This window comes from Schistocerca cancellata, chromosome 10 (genome assembly GCF_023864275.1).
Source record: "Schistocerca cancellata isolate TAMUIC-IGC-003103 chromosome 10, iqSchCanc2.1, whole genome shotgun sequence".
Lineage (NCBI taxonomy): Eukaryota > Metazoa > Arthropoda > Insecta > Orthoptera > Acrididae > Schistocerca > Schistocerca cancellata.
Window position 1 is genome coordinate 40034117 of NC_064635.1, and position 15150 is coordinate 40049266.

A 15150-nucleotide genomic window follows, 5' to 3' on the forward strand; every position below is an offset into this window, starting at 1 on the left:
TGTCCAGGCATTGTTGGTCGTATGTTTGTACCTGGCTGTACCTCACTTGACATAGCCAGAGAAGGGAAAGTTTTAGGTTCATATCTCTCTGCATCAACCAAGGACTTTCCTTCTGTAGAGAATACTAGAGCCGTATGGCTAGCAGCGACAGATAACTTCATCCACTTCATCTGTGGCTCATCCACCATGGTGCCACCCATTCCGAATGGAAGTCTCCTAATGGGTACCAACCAGCCTCAGCAATGGCTATCTGGCCTGCTTACTTCTACACTGTTGGGTCCGCCTTCCATGACATTCAATGGTAGATTCCGTAACAGCACACGTTGTCCAGGCACTGTTGGTCGTATGTTTGTACCTGGCTGTACCTCACATGACATAGCCAGAGAAGGGAAAATTTTAGGTTCATATCTCTCTGCATCCAACAAGGACTTTCCTTCTGTAGAGAATACTAGAGCCGTATGGCTACCAGCGACAGATAACTTCATCCACTTCATCTGTGGCTCATCCACCACGGTGCCACCCATTCCGAATGGAAGCTCTCCTTATGGGTACCACCCAGCCTCAGCAATGGCTACCTGGCCTGCCTACTTCTACACTGTTGGGTCCGCCTTCCATGACATCCAGTGGTAGATTCCGTAACAGCACTCGTTGTCCAGGCACTGTTGGTCGTATGTTTGTACCTGGCTGTACCTCCCATGACATAGCCAGAGAAGGGAAAATGTTAGGTTCATATCTCTCTGCATCTAACAAGGACTTTCCTTCTGTAGAGAATGCTGGAGCTGTATGGCTACCAGCGACAGATAACATCATCCACTTCATCCGTGGCTCGTCCACCACGGTGCCACCCATTCCGAATGGAAGCTCTCCTTATGGGTACCACCCAGCCTCAGCAATGGGTACCTGGCCTGCCTACTTCTACACTGGTGGGTCAGCCTTCCATGACGTCCAGTGGTAGAATCCGTAATAGCACACGTTGTCCGGACACTTTTGGTCGTATGTTTGTACCTGGCTGTACCTCCCATGACATAGCCAGAGAAGGGAAAATTTTAGGTTCATATCTCTCTGCATAAAACAAGGACTTTCTTTCTGTAGAGCCGTATGGCTACCAGCGACAGATAACTTCATCCACTTCCTCTGTGGCTCATCCACCACGGTGCCACCCATTCCGAATGGAAGTTCTCCTTATGGATACCACCCAGCCTCAGCAATGGCTACCTGGCCTGCCTACTTCTACACTGGTGGGTCAGCCTTCCATGACGTCCAGTGGTAGATTCCGTAGTAGCACACGTTGTCCGGACACTTTTGGTCGTATGTTTGTACCTGGCTGTACCTCCCATGACATAGCCAGAGAAGGGAAAATTTTAGGTTCATATCTCTCTGCATCAAACAAGGACTTACCTTCTGTAGAGCCGTATGGCTACCAGCGACAGATAACTTCATCCACTTCATCTGTCGCTCATCCACCACGGTGCCACCCATTCCGAATGGAAGCTCTCCTTATGGGTACCACCCAGCCTCAGCAATGGCTACCTGGCCTGCCTACTTCTGCACTGTTGGGTCCACCTTAATTGCCGTCCAGTGGTAGATTCCGTAACAGCACACGTTGTCCAGGCACTGTGGGTCGTATGTTTGTACCTGGCTGTACCTCCCATGACATAGCCAAATAAGGGAAAATTTTAGGTTCATATCTCTCAGCATCAAACAAGGACTTTCCTTCTGTAGAGCCGTATGGCTACCAGCGACAGATAACTTCATCCACTTCATCTGTCGCTCATCCACCACGGTGCCACCCATTCCGAATGGAAGCTCTCCTTATGGGTACCACCCAGCCTCAGCAATGGCTACCTGGCCTGCCTACTTCTGCACTGTTGGGTCCGCCTTAATTGCCGTCCAGTGGTAGATTCCGTAACAGCACACGTTGTCCAGGCACTGTGGGTCGTATGTTTGTACCTGGCTGTACCTCCCATGACATAGCCAAATAAGGGAAAATTTTAGGTTCATATCTCTCAGCATCAAACAAGGACTTTCCTTCTGTAGAGCCGTATGGCTACCAGCGACAGATAACTTCATCCAGTTCATCTGTCGCTCATCCACCACGGTGCCACCCATTCCGAATGGAAGCTCTCCTTATGGGTACCACCCAGCCTCAGCAATGGCTACCTGGCCTGCCTACTTCTGCACTGTTGGGTCCGCCTTAATTGCCGTCCAGTGGTAGATTCCGTAACAGCACACGTTGTCCAGGCACTGTGGGTCGTATGTTTGTACCTGGCTGTACCTCCCATGACATAGCCAGACAAGGGAAAATTTTAGGTTCATATCTCTCAGCATCAAACAAGGACTTTCCTTCTGTAGAGCCGTATGGCTACCAGCGACAGATAACTTCATCCAGTTCATCTGTCGCTCATCCACCACGGTGCCACCCATTCCGAATGGAAGCTCTCCTTATGGGTACCACCCAGCCTCAGCAATGGCTACCTGGCCTGCCTACTTCTGCACTGTTGGGTCCGCCTTAATTGCCGTCCAGTGGTAGATTCCGTAACAGCACACGTTGTCCAGGCACTGTGGGTCGTATGTTTGTACCTGGCTGTACCTCCCATGACATAGCCAAATAAGGGAAAATTTTAGGTTCATATCTCTCAGCATCAAACAAGGACTTTCCTTCTGTAGAGCCGTATGGCTACCAGCGACAGATAACTTCATCCAGTTCATCTGTCGCTCATCCACCACGGTGCCACCCATTCCGAATGGAAGCTCTCCTTATGGGTACCACCCAGCCTCAGCTATGGCTACCTGGCCTGCCTACTTCTACACTGGTGGGTCAGCCTTCCATGACGTCCAGTGGTAGATTCCGTAACTGCACACGTTGTCCAGACACTGTTGGTCATATGTTTGTACCTGGCTGTACCTCCCATGACATAGCCAGAGAAGGGAAAATTTTAGGATCATATCTCTCTGCATCAAACAAGGACTTTCCTTCTGTAGAGAATACTAGAGCCGTATGGCTACCAGCGACAGATAACTTCATCCACTTCATCTGTGGCTCATCCACCACGGTGCTACCCATTCCGAATGGAAGCTCTCCTTATGGCTACCACCCAGCCTCAGCAATGGCTACCTGGCCTGCTTACTTCTACACTGTTGGGTCCGCCTTCCATGATATTCAGTGGTAGATTCCGTAACAGCACCCGTTGTCCAGGCACTGTTGGTCGTATGTTTGTACCTGGCTGTACCTCACATGACATAGCCAGAGAAGGGAAAATTTTAGGATCATATCTCTCTGCATCAAACAAGGACTTTCCTTCTGTAGAGAATACTAGAGCTGTATGGCTACCAGCGACAGATAACATCATCCACTTCATCCGTGGCTCGTCCACCACGGTGCCACCCATTCCGAATGGAAGCTCTCCTTATGGGTACCACCCAGCCTCAGCAATGGCTACCTGGCCTGCCTACTTCTACACTGGTGGGTCCGCCTTCCATGACATCCAGTGGTAGATTCCGTAACAGCACACATTGTCCGGACACTCTTGGTCGTATGTTTGTACCTGGCTGTACTTCCCATGACATAGCCAGAGAAGGGAAAATTTTAGGTTCATATCTCTCTGCGTCAAACAAGGACTTTCCTTGTGTAGAGAATACTAGAGCCGTATGGCTGCAAGCGACAGATAACTTCATCCACTTCATCTGTGGCTCATCCACCACGGCGCCACCCATTCCGAATGGAAGCTCTCCTTATGGGTACCACCCAGCCTCAGCAATGGCTACCTGGCCTGCCTACTTCTACACTGGTGGGTCAGCCTTCCAGTGGTAGATTCCGTAATAGCACACGTTTTCCGGACACTGTTGGTGGTATGTGTGTACCTGGCTGCCGGAGCCGGTGTTGGTGGGCCGCTCCTCGTCGTCGGTGGTGGTGGGCGCCCCGCCGGGCCCCAGCAGGTTGGGCGGCCCCAGCGCCGTCTCCGCCAGCCGCCTGGTCTGCGCCAGGTTCTCGATCACCGAGCCGGGCTTTATGTCCGTCGGAAGGGGGCGCCGCGCCGCTTTCGCCTTCCTCGCGCGGTTCCGCAGCGCCTGCAATCAGAACAGCAAAACAGCGTACAGGGTGATCTGTGGTAAAAGTTGCTGTTTTGAAGAGCACGCCGCAGCGCGTAGTGTGAAGCAGTCGCCCTCCGTTTCTGGCGGTGGCGCAGCTGTGGCTATCGCAGCTTCGGTGTCTGCCTCTGGTGGGAAAGGAGAAAGGTGGCCAAAACTGGACATGGTTGTCTCACTGGGAATTCCGCGATCGTTCATGAAATAAAATATGGCGTTTCAGTCTTCGATCGCTATTCTTATATTTTCAATTACCGGTTTCGGGCTAGCTGCCCATCTTCAGATCTGTTAGACAATGTTAAAATGTAATTAATAAGAGAGATACAGTTAGTGATTAAAATAACTTAGTTTACAAAAAGAAATTTTGGAACGTGTTTAATGCCAACATACCATGTGTTGTAGTTACAGAGTAACTTGTCCGTATAGAACACACAGTTCACTGTCATAAGTAAAGTTAATTTCAATCTGTTAATAAATTATATCGCAGTATTTAAGAGTAACCTGACTGGTAACAAGTAAAAGTGCCCTCTACCTGTAACAATTGTGCATCTGTTATTATTTCGCCGTATATATTAATAGCGAATATTCTTTTTAATAAGACAATTTTTAAGGTAATAACATATGAATAATCTTTTTGAGTGGACCATGAAACGAAAGATTTTTACATTAATTTAAAATTTCTTTATAAAGAAACATAAAATATAATTAAAATGTAGATATTCTTCCGAAAATGTGCGTTTGCTCTTCTTTGTTTTTGATTGGTGGTGGAGTGGATTTCCCTACGTCAGAAGGTATACAACGCCACGCCGAGTCGTCTTGCGCCGCGCCCAATTCACCTCGCCGCCAGTACGCTGAGGGCCGTTCCGCTGTAGCTGTTTCCTACTGGGGCGTGCTGTTGCATTCAAGAGTAAGCCTAAAACAGGTCTTTAAAAATCTCATAATAATTCCTGTGCATAAAATCACTTTGCTCATTAAGTAGTAGGCCTGGGGTTTTTCTTTGATGTGCGTATATTTCAATCTCTTCGAGCACGTTGAGATAGAGACTTTTTGGAGCTTTATGTAGCACCTCCATTTGTTCATTTATATTACTCACTTCATGTCTACTCTCTTTTACATGTGTTCCAAATGCTGTTCGATTGCTATGACTGCAATGTTCCCTGTATCGAATTTCAAAATTCCGCCCTGTTTGTCCTATATAATAACTGTCACATTCAGCACATTTAATCTTATATACTCCGGAATTATTGTATTTCATTTTTTTCGTCGTTGCTGGTTTATGTCTTAATCTATGTGCCATTTGCCCTTCGTTCTGAAATGCCACTGCGACGTTTTTTGGAAAGCATTTAGCAATTCTTTCCGACACATGCCCTTTGTATGTCAGGGTGACAAACTTCTTCTTAACATTAATTTTCCTAGAATCGCTACTGATGCCCGCGGATTTGTTTTTGATCTTGTTAAACATACGTGTAACATCTTGTGTCCTGTATCCGTTAGATGCTGCTACTTGCTTAATAATACCTAGTTCTTTGAGGGACGCTATGAGGTCTCCAGTGAGTCAGTCTGGGTCAGTCTCTCGTCCCCAGCTTGCTAGTCTGTCGTCCGCATTTGTTTGGCTGTTAGTGTCTGTCTGTCGTTCGGAGTGCTAGTATGTCTGTCGTTCGGATCAACCTTCAAAGCCGGAAAAATGAGAGTCTTTCCACTCCGCCGGTAAGAGAACTCAGCGAGTGGTTGCCCGGTCGGGGCGTTAGGCGTTAGGCCGCCAGTCTGCTCGAGTTTGCTTAGACAATGGTCATTGACGGTTGGATCGATCGGTTGGTCGGTCGCGCACTGAGACACAAGACGCCTTCAGCGTTGGCGCGTGTGAGGTCGCCACGTGAATACAATGGGCCGCGGCGTATAGAGAAAGGGTAGTGACTTCGCGGTCGACACGAGAGCAACAGGAGTCAACCCACGACATCGGTCTGGCCGGTGCGAGCTGCGACGCCGTGAGACGGGAGATCGGGGCGCCTTCCTGCGTCCGTCGAAGCGGCTGGCAGCGGGCGGTTCCGGAGAGCGATTTGGGGGTGCTGTGCCAGGTCTTCTCGAGAAATCACAGTTTATTAGAAGTTAAGTGATTGGTGCTATCTGGTTTCATGTACTATTGTCAAATTGTACTTGTTTTCTTGGTGAGGTCACCAGCAGTTTGCTTTGGGGTCGTCCCACCATTCTTCTCCGTTTGCCCACTGCTGTGTACGGACGCAGGAGGAGCTGGCCACTGTTCGCGTACAGCTGAGCGTGTTGATGGCCGCGGTCAGCCGTCTTCGGGCTGCTGCCTCGGAGTGTAGCGGCAGTGGGGAGTCTGGTGCGTCGCAAGGTACACGCCAGGTGTTACATGCTTCACCCACTGTCCCTGCTGTCGAGACATCTTCGCGGGTACCGGGCGCGGTTGGGCCACCCTCTCCCCAAGGGGAGTGGAGGGTTCAGCGGCGTTCGCGGCGCACGAGGCGGAAGGTCAATGTGGAGGCTGGCCGTGTGGCATCGCCCGCTCTGCCTGTGAGGGGACATGTGGCTGCTCCTTCAGCAAGGTCCGAGCAGGCACACGGGGGGAGGGGTTTATTAGTTATTGGGAGCTCCAACGTTAGGCGGGTGATGGAGCCCCTTAGGGAAATAGCGAGAAGGTCGGGGAAGAAGGCCAGTGTTCACTCTGTCTGCTTGCCGGGGGGTCTCATCCGAGATGTGGAGGAGGCCCTACCGGCGGCGATAGAGAGCACTGGGTGCACCCGACTGCAAATTGTTGCTCATGTCGGCACCAATGACTCCTGCCGTCTGGGTTCAGAGGTCATCCTCAGTTCGTACAGGCGGTTGGCGGAATTGGTGAAGGCGGAAAGCCTCGCTCGCGGGGTGGAATCGGAGCTAACTATTTGTAGTATCGTTCCCAGAACCGATCGCGGTCCTCTGGTTTGGAGCCGAGTGGAAGGCTTAAACCAGAGGCTCAGACGATTCTGCGGAGATCTGGGGTGCAAATTTCTCGACCTCCGCTATCGGGTGGAGAAATGTAGGGTCCCCCTGAATAGGTCAGGCGTGCACTACACGCCGGAAGCGGCTACAAGGGTAGCGGAGTACGTGTGGAGTGCACATGGGGGTTTTTTAGGTTAGAGAATCCCCTCCCTAGGCCCGACAAGACGCCTCCTGAGACGCGGCAAGATAGAAGTAGGCAAAATGCAACAGGGAATAACAATATTAATGTGCTAATAGTAAACTGCAGGAGCGTCTATAGAAAGGTCCCAGAACTGCTCTCATTAATAAACGATCACAACGCCCATATAGTACTAGGGACAGAAAGTTGGCTGAAACCAGACGTAAACAGTAACGAAATCCTAAACTCAGATTGGAATGTATACCGCAGAGACAGGCTGAACAGTGAAGGGGGAGGCGTGTTTATAGCGGTAAGAAGTGCAATAGTCTCGAAGGAAATTGACGGAGATCCGAAATGTGAAATGATTTGGGTGAAGGTCGCGGTTAAAGCAGGCTCAGACATGGTAATTGGATGTCTCTATAGGCCCCCTGGCTCAGCAGCTGTTGTGGCTGAGCACCTGAAGGATAATTTGGAAAATATTTCGAGTAGATTTCCCCACCATGTTATAGTTCTGGGTGGAGATTTTAATTTGCCGGATATAGACTGGAAGACTCAGACGTTCATAACGGGTGGCAGGGACAAAGAATCCAGTGAAATTTTTTTAAGTGCTTTATCTGAAAACTACCTTGAGCAGTTAAACAGAGAACCGACTCGTGGCGATAACATATTAGACCTTCTGGTGACAAACAGACCCGAACTATTTGAAAAAGTTAACGCAGAACAGGGAATCAGTGATCATAAAGCGGTTACGGCATCTATGATTTCAGCCGTAAATAGGAATATTAAAAAGGGTAGGAAGATTTTTCTGTTTAGAAAAAGTGACAAAAAGCAGACTTCAGAGTACCTGTTGGCTCAACACAAAAGTTTTGTCTCAAGTACTGATAGTGTTGAGGATCAGTGGACAAAGTTCAAAACCATCGTACAATATGCGTTAGATGAGTATGTGCCAAGCAAGATCGTAAGAGATGGAAAAGAGCCACAGTGGTACAACAACCGAGTTAGAAAACTGCTGCGGAAGCAAAGGGAACTTCACAGCAAACATAAACATAGCCAAAGCCTTGCAGACAAACAAAAATTACGCGAAGCGAAATGTAGTGTGAAGAGAGCTATGCGAGAGGCGTTCAATGAATTCGAAAGTAAAGTTCTATGTACTGACTTGGCAGAAAATCCTAAGAAATTTTGGTCTTATGTCAAAGCGGTAGGTGGATCAAAACAAAATGTCCAGACACTCTGTGACCAAAATGATACTGAAACAGACGACGACAGACTAAAGGCCGAGATACTAAATGTCTTTTTCCAAAGTTGTTTCACAGAGGAAGATTGCACTGTAGTTCCTTCTCTAGATTGTCGCACAGATGACAAAATGGTAGATATCGAAATAGACGACAGAGGGATAGAGAAACAATTAAAATCGCTCAAAAGAGGAAAGGCCTCTGGACCTGATGGGATACCAGTTCAATTTTACACAGAGTACGCGAAGGAACTTGCCCCCCTTCTTGCAGCGGTGTACCGTAGGTCTCTAGAAGAGCGTAGCGTTCCAAAGGATTGGAAAAGGGCACAGGTCATCCCCGTTTTCAAGAAGGGACGTCGAACAGATGTGCAGAACTATAGACCTATATCTCTAACGTCGGTCAGTTGTAGAATTTTGGAACACGTATTGTGTTCGAGTATAATGACTTTTCTGGAGACTAGAAATCTACTCTGTAGGAATCAGCATGGGTTTCGAAAAAAGACGGTCATGTGAAACCCAGCTCGCGCTATTCGTCCACGAGACTCAGAGGGCCATAGACACGGGTTCACAGGTAGATGCCGTGTTTCTTGACTTCCGCAAGGCGTTCGATACAGTTCCCCACAGTCGTTTAATGAACAAAGTAAGAGCATATGGACTATCAGACCAATTGCGTGATTGGATTGAGGAGTTCCTAGATAACAGGACGCAGCATGTCATTCTCAATGGAGAGAAGTCTTCCGAAGTAAGAATAATTTCAGGTGTGCCGCAGGGGAGTGTCATAGGACCGTTGCTGTTCACGATATACATAAATGACCTGGTGGATGACATCGGAAGTTCACTGAGGCTTTTTGCAGATGATGCTGTGGTGTATCGAGAGGTTGTAACAATGGAAAATTGTACTGAAATGCAGGAGGATCTGCAGCGAATTGACGCATGGTGCAGGGAATGGCAACTGAATCTCAATGTAGACAAGTGTAATGTGCTGCGGATACACAGAAAGATAGATCCTTTATCATTTAGCTACAAAATAGCAGGTCAGCAACTGGAAGCAGTTAATACCATAAATTATCTGGGAGTACGCATTAGGAGTGATTTAAAATGGAATGATCATATAAAGTTGATCTTCGGTAAAGCAGATGCCAGACTGAGATTCATTGGAAGAATCCTAAGGAAATGCAATCCGAAAACAAAGGAAGTAGGTTACAGTACGCTTGTTCGCCCACTGCTTGAATACTGCTCAGCAGTGTGGGATCCGTACCAGATAGGGTTGATAGAAGATATAGAGAAGATCCAACGGAGAGCAGCGCGCTTCGTTACAGGATCATTTAGTAATCGCGAAAGCGTTACGGAGATGATAGATAAACTCCAGTGGAAGACTCTGCAGGAGAGACGCTCAGTAGCTCGGTACGGGCTTTTGTCAAAGTTTCGAGAACATACCTTCACCGAAGAGTCAAGCAGTATATTGCTCCCTCCTACGTATATCTCGCGAAGAGACCATGAGGATAAAATCAGAGAGATTAGAGCCCACACAGAGGCATACCGACAATCCTTCTTTCCACGAACAATACGAGACTGGAATAGAAGGGAGAACCGATAGAGGTACTGAAGGTACCCTCCGCCACACACCGTCAAGTGGCTTGCGGAGTATGGATGTAGATGTAGATGTAGATGTAGAAGGTGGTTGTTTATAAATTGGGAGGTCAGTTTGTCCCTTGTGGAGTAGGGGCGGGTTAGAGCAACCAGCGGTTCGAGTTGTTCGGTAATCTCCCAATCATTCTACCGTATGTTAGTAGCTGCCTCTGTCATGTTTGTCGGATATAGTGTGTTAACGAATTTATTGCTTGGAGTGTAACGGTCTGATACCTGAAATATGTTTTAATCTTTGGAAACTTGATATTATTGCCTATGATCTTGAGAGGCGGCATCTGTGTACTGTAGAGCATCTTAACTATTGTTTGGTCAACCTTTGAAATTTTTATATAAAATTGCATTGCATGGGCTTTTATTTAAATGATAATTTTAGTATATAAAGTTGCAACCCTTTCACCGTAAGACTTTTCTTAGAAGTTAAAATCAGGTTGCACCTTCGGTGGCAAGGTTAATATTTTAATTGTTAGTGTTTTGTACCATTTCCATCCCTCACACGGGGGGTGCATAGTTTGTGTGCTTGTGTAAATTGTTATAACTCTTAGTTTAAGGTTACCTGTTGTGTTGCAGATTTGCACCAGTGTCGTCTTTCAGAGGCTGTTGTGAGCGGTCGTAACTACGGCCGTGTCAAAAGGGAGCGGCAAGGTTCTCTGCCCGAAAGCTCATACAGTCAAAACTTGTTCCTTTCTGCCTCTGAATAAATTGTAACTTTGATGTTTAGAGGGCGCTTTCTGATTATAATTTTAAATCTGTTTCTTTTAAAAAAATGCTTTTAGGCACTATTAAAGTGAATAAAATTCCCATTTGTTAATAGTAATTTGGTTATGATTTCCCCGGCAACTATTTCCATGCTGTTCTCGATGGATAGCTAGTAAATAAAATAAATTCTTAAGAATATTCTTTGAAAATAAATCGCGGTTCACAGGGATAGGACTAAAACATGAGAACACCGTGGGGAATGCATTCTTGAACATAGATAAAGATGCTAGCCAAACCTGCAGCTGGCGCTGTGGGACAAAGATAATGCCACACAATATTTTTTCTGAAAGCAGGTTCGTTTTATTCGGGATTCCAATCCACCATATTATTCCCCAAACTTTTAGTTGCACGGCCCTATTCTTAAACGTAATTCCCGTTCAGTGCGATGGCATTCAGCCTTCTTGGTTCTAGTACATGTCGTATATTACTCGCCTTTCCCTCTCAGGCTTTAGAACATCTTGAACGATTTGACATTGTCGAACGCTTTTTCCGGGTCCACAAATACTATGAACGTGTCTTAATTTTTCTTCAGTCTTGCTTCCATTAGGGTCAACGGACATGCCGCAGTGGATACAGCGGTTCCTGTGGGATCACCGAAGTTAAGCGCGGTCGGGCGTGACCGGCATTTGGATGGGTGACCATCCAGGCGCCCTGCCCTGTTGCCATTTTTCGGGGTGCACTCAGCCTCATGATGCCAATTGAGGAATTACTCGACCGAATAGTAGCGGCTCCGGTCACAGAATACCATCATAACGACCGGGAGAGTGAGGTGCTGACCACACGCCCGTCCTATACACATTCTCAGTGAGGACGACACGGCGGTCTGATGGTCCCGACGGGCCACTTGTGGCCTGAAGACAGAGTGCATTTGCTTCCATTACCAACCGCAAGGTCAGAACTGCGTCTCTCGTGCCTTTAACTTTCCTAAAACCAATCTGATCGTCATCTAATGCATCTTGAATTTTCTTTTCCATTATTATGCGTATTAATCTTCTCAGCAACTTGGATGCATGTGCTGTAAAGCCGATCTTACGACATTTCTCAAAATGTCGGCACTTGCAATCTTCGGAGTTATTCGTATGATGCTTTTCGGTAAGTTTGATTAGAAACTAAGAAAATTAGGATTGTGTCAGTATATTCGCACAGTGAAGGGACAGATGAATATAAGATGGATAGTTTTTATGACACACTCAGTGACGTAATTGTTAGAGTAAAGGACAATGACAGTGTTCCGCTCATGGGTGATTTTAATGCCAGGATTGGAAATCGAACAGAAAGGTATGAAAAGGTTATGGGTAAATTTGAAGAGGATATGGAGACCAACAGGAACGGGAAACAACTCATGGATTTCTGTGCCAGTATGGGCTTAGTAATCACAAAATTTCTTAAACGTAAGAACATTCACCGGTATACTTGGGAAGGCAGGGGAACCAGATCTGTCATTGACTATATAATAACAGACCAGGAATTCAGGAAGGCTGTGAGGGACACACGTGTATTCAGGGGATTCTTTGATGACACTGATCACTATTTAATCTGCAGTGAAATTGGTATTGTGAGGCCGAAAGTGCAGGAGATCAGGTCCATATGTAGGAGGATAAGAGTGGAAAAACTTCAGGATAAGGAAATCAGGCACAAGTACATAACAGTGATCTCAGAAAGGTACCAGTTAGTTGAATGTAGTCAATTACAGTCATTGGAAAAGGAATGGACAAGGTACAGGGACACAGTACTAGAAGTGGCTAAAGAATGTCTTGGGACAGTAGTGTGTAAAAGTAGGATGAAGCAAACTGCTTGGTGGAATGACACAGTCAAGGCAGCCTGTAACAGGAAAAAGATAGCGTATCAAAAATGGCTACATACTAGAACTCAGGTAGACAGAGAAAGTTATGTTGAAGAAAGAAACAAAGCCAAACAGATAATTGCAGCATCCAAGAAGAAATCTTGGGAAGACTTTGGAAACAAGTTGGAGACTTTGGGTCAAGCTGCTGAAAAACCATTCTGGAGTGTAATTAGCAGTCTTCGAAAGGGAGGTAAGAAGGAAATGAGAAGTATTATGGACAGGTCGGGAAAACTGCTGGTGAACCCTGTTGAATCCTTGCTCAGATGGAGGGAATATTTTGAAGAGTTGCTCAATATAGGTGAAAATACGATCAGTAATGTTTCAGATTTCGATGTACAATTGGATAGGAATGATGATGGAAATAGGATCACATTTGAGGAAGTGGAGAAAATGGTCAATACATTGCAGTGCAATAAAGCGGTTGGGGTGGATGAAATTAAGTCGGAACTCATCAAATACAGTGGAATGTCAGGTCTTAAATGGTTACACAGGATAATTAAAATAGCGTGGGAATCGGGACAGGTTCCATCAGACTGGACGAAAGCAGTAATCACACGAATCTTTAAACATGGAAACAGAGAAGATTGTAACAACTACAGAGGTATCTCTTTAATCAGCGTTGTGGGTAAAATCTTCTCAGGTATTGTTGAAAGGAAAGTGCGAGTATTAGTTGAGGACAAATTGGATGAAAATCAGTGTGGATTTAGGCCTCTCAGAGGTTGTCAGGACCAGATCTTTAGCTAACGGCAAATAATGGGGAAGTGTTACGAGTGGAACAGGGAATTGTATCTATGCTTTATAGATCTAGAAAAGGCATGTGACCGGGTTCCTAGAAGGAAGTTATTGTCTGTTCTACGAGATTATGGAATAGGAGGCAAACCTTTGCTAGCAATTAAAGGTCTTTACATAGATAGTCAGGCAGCAGTTAGAGTTGACGGTAAATTTTCATGGTTCAGAGTAGTTTCAGGGGTAAGACAAGGCTGCAACCTGTCTCCACTGCTGTTCATATTATTTATGGATCATATGTTGAAAACAATAAAGTGGCTGGGTGAGATTAAGATATATGAACGCAAAATAAGCAGTCTCGCATATGCGGACGACTTAGTTGTGATGGCAGATTCGATTGAAAGTTTGCAAAGTAATATTTTAGAGCTAGATCAGAAATGTAAGGACTATGGTATGAAGATTAGCATCTCCAAAACGAAAGTAATGGCAGTGGGAAAGAGATATAAACGGATTGACTGCCCAATAGGAGGAACAAAGTTAGAACAGGTGGGCACTTTCAAGTACTTAGGATGCATATTCTCACAGGATGGCAACGTAGTGAAATAACTGGAAGCGAGGTGTAGCAAAGCTAATGCAGTGAGAGCTCAGCTACGATCTACTCTCTTCTGCAAGAAGGAAGTCAGTACCAAGACTAAGTTATCTGTGCACCGTTCAATCTTTCGACCAACTTTGTTGTATGGGAGCGAAAGCTGGGTGGATTCAGGTTACCTTATCAACAAGGTTGAGGTTACGGATATGAAAGTAGCTAGGATGATTGCAGGTACTAGTAGATGTGTCAATGGCAGGAGGGTGTCCACAATGAGGAAATGAAAGAAAAACTGGGAATGAACTCTATAGATGTAGCAGTCAGAGCGAACAGGTTTAGATGGTGGGGGCATGTTACACGCATGGGAGAAGCAAGGTTACCCAAGAGACTCATGGGTTCAGCAGTAGAGGGTAGGAGGAGTCGGGGTAGACCAGGGAGAAGGTACCTGGATTCGGTTAAGAATGATTTTGAGGTAATAGGCTTAACATCAGAAGAGGCATGAATGTTAGCGCTGAATAGGGGATCATGGAGGAATTTTATATGGCGGACTTAGCTCCAGACTGAACGCTGAAAGGCATAATCAGTCTTATATGATGATGATGATGGTGCATCACCAGTCCCATACGTTCCACACACCTACGTGAATAGTCGTTGTTTTACCACTTCCCCCAATGATTTTACAAATTCCGATCGAATGTTATCGAACCATTTTGCCTTATTTGATTTTCAGTCTTCAAAAACTAATTTAAATTACGATTCTAATACTGGATAGTCTATCTCTTCCCTATAATGTCCTGTTCCTTTTCCTCTCATGTCATCAGATAAGTCCTCCCCCTATTTTACGAAATATATTCGAAAACCAAGTTAGTTATTTATGCTCTAGGTTCTGGAGTGTGGCTGCTGACCTTTCGCATTCAAAATCGTGCAGCTGTTGTTTCATTATTAAGTTTAGCCTATTTCGCTCTTGTTTGTGGATTTCCACTATCTTGTATGATTCTCATTTTTCTTCGTTCCAAATGCTGGCTGGCAGGGTTGTTTCAAGGGTTTCGTGTTATTAAATTACGTCTAAATTTTCGTGTTCTGAGTCGAGTTTCCTTTTCCGCTGTTTTCTATGGTTCTAATTTTTCTTCGTTCCAGCTGTTCGCTGCTAAGGTTGT

General features: G+C 46.0%; 1 protein-coding gene across 1 annotated transcript in view; it reads right to left on the minus strand.

Moving 5' to 3' along the window:
• Positions 1-15150, minus strand: part of LOC126106748 (dopamine D2-like receptor) — a 111758-nt gene that overhangs the window by 57388 nt on the left and 39220 nt on the right. Inside the window, exon 3 of the mRNA XM_049913121.1 lies at positions 3862-4068. Coding sequence (XP_049769078.1) covers positions 3862-4068 — 207 coding nt within the window. The remainder of the gene's footprint in view (positions 1-3861; positions 4069-15150) is intronic.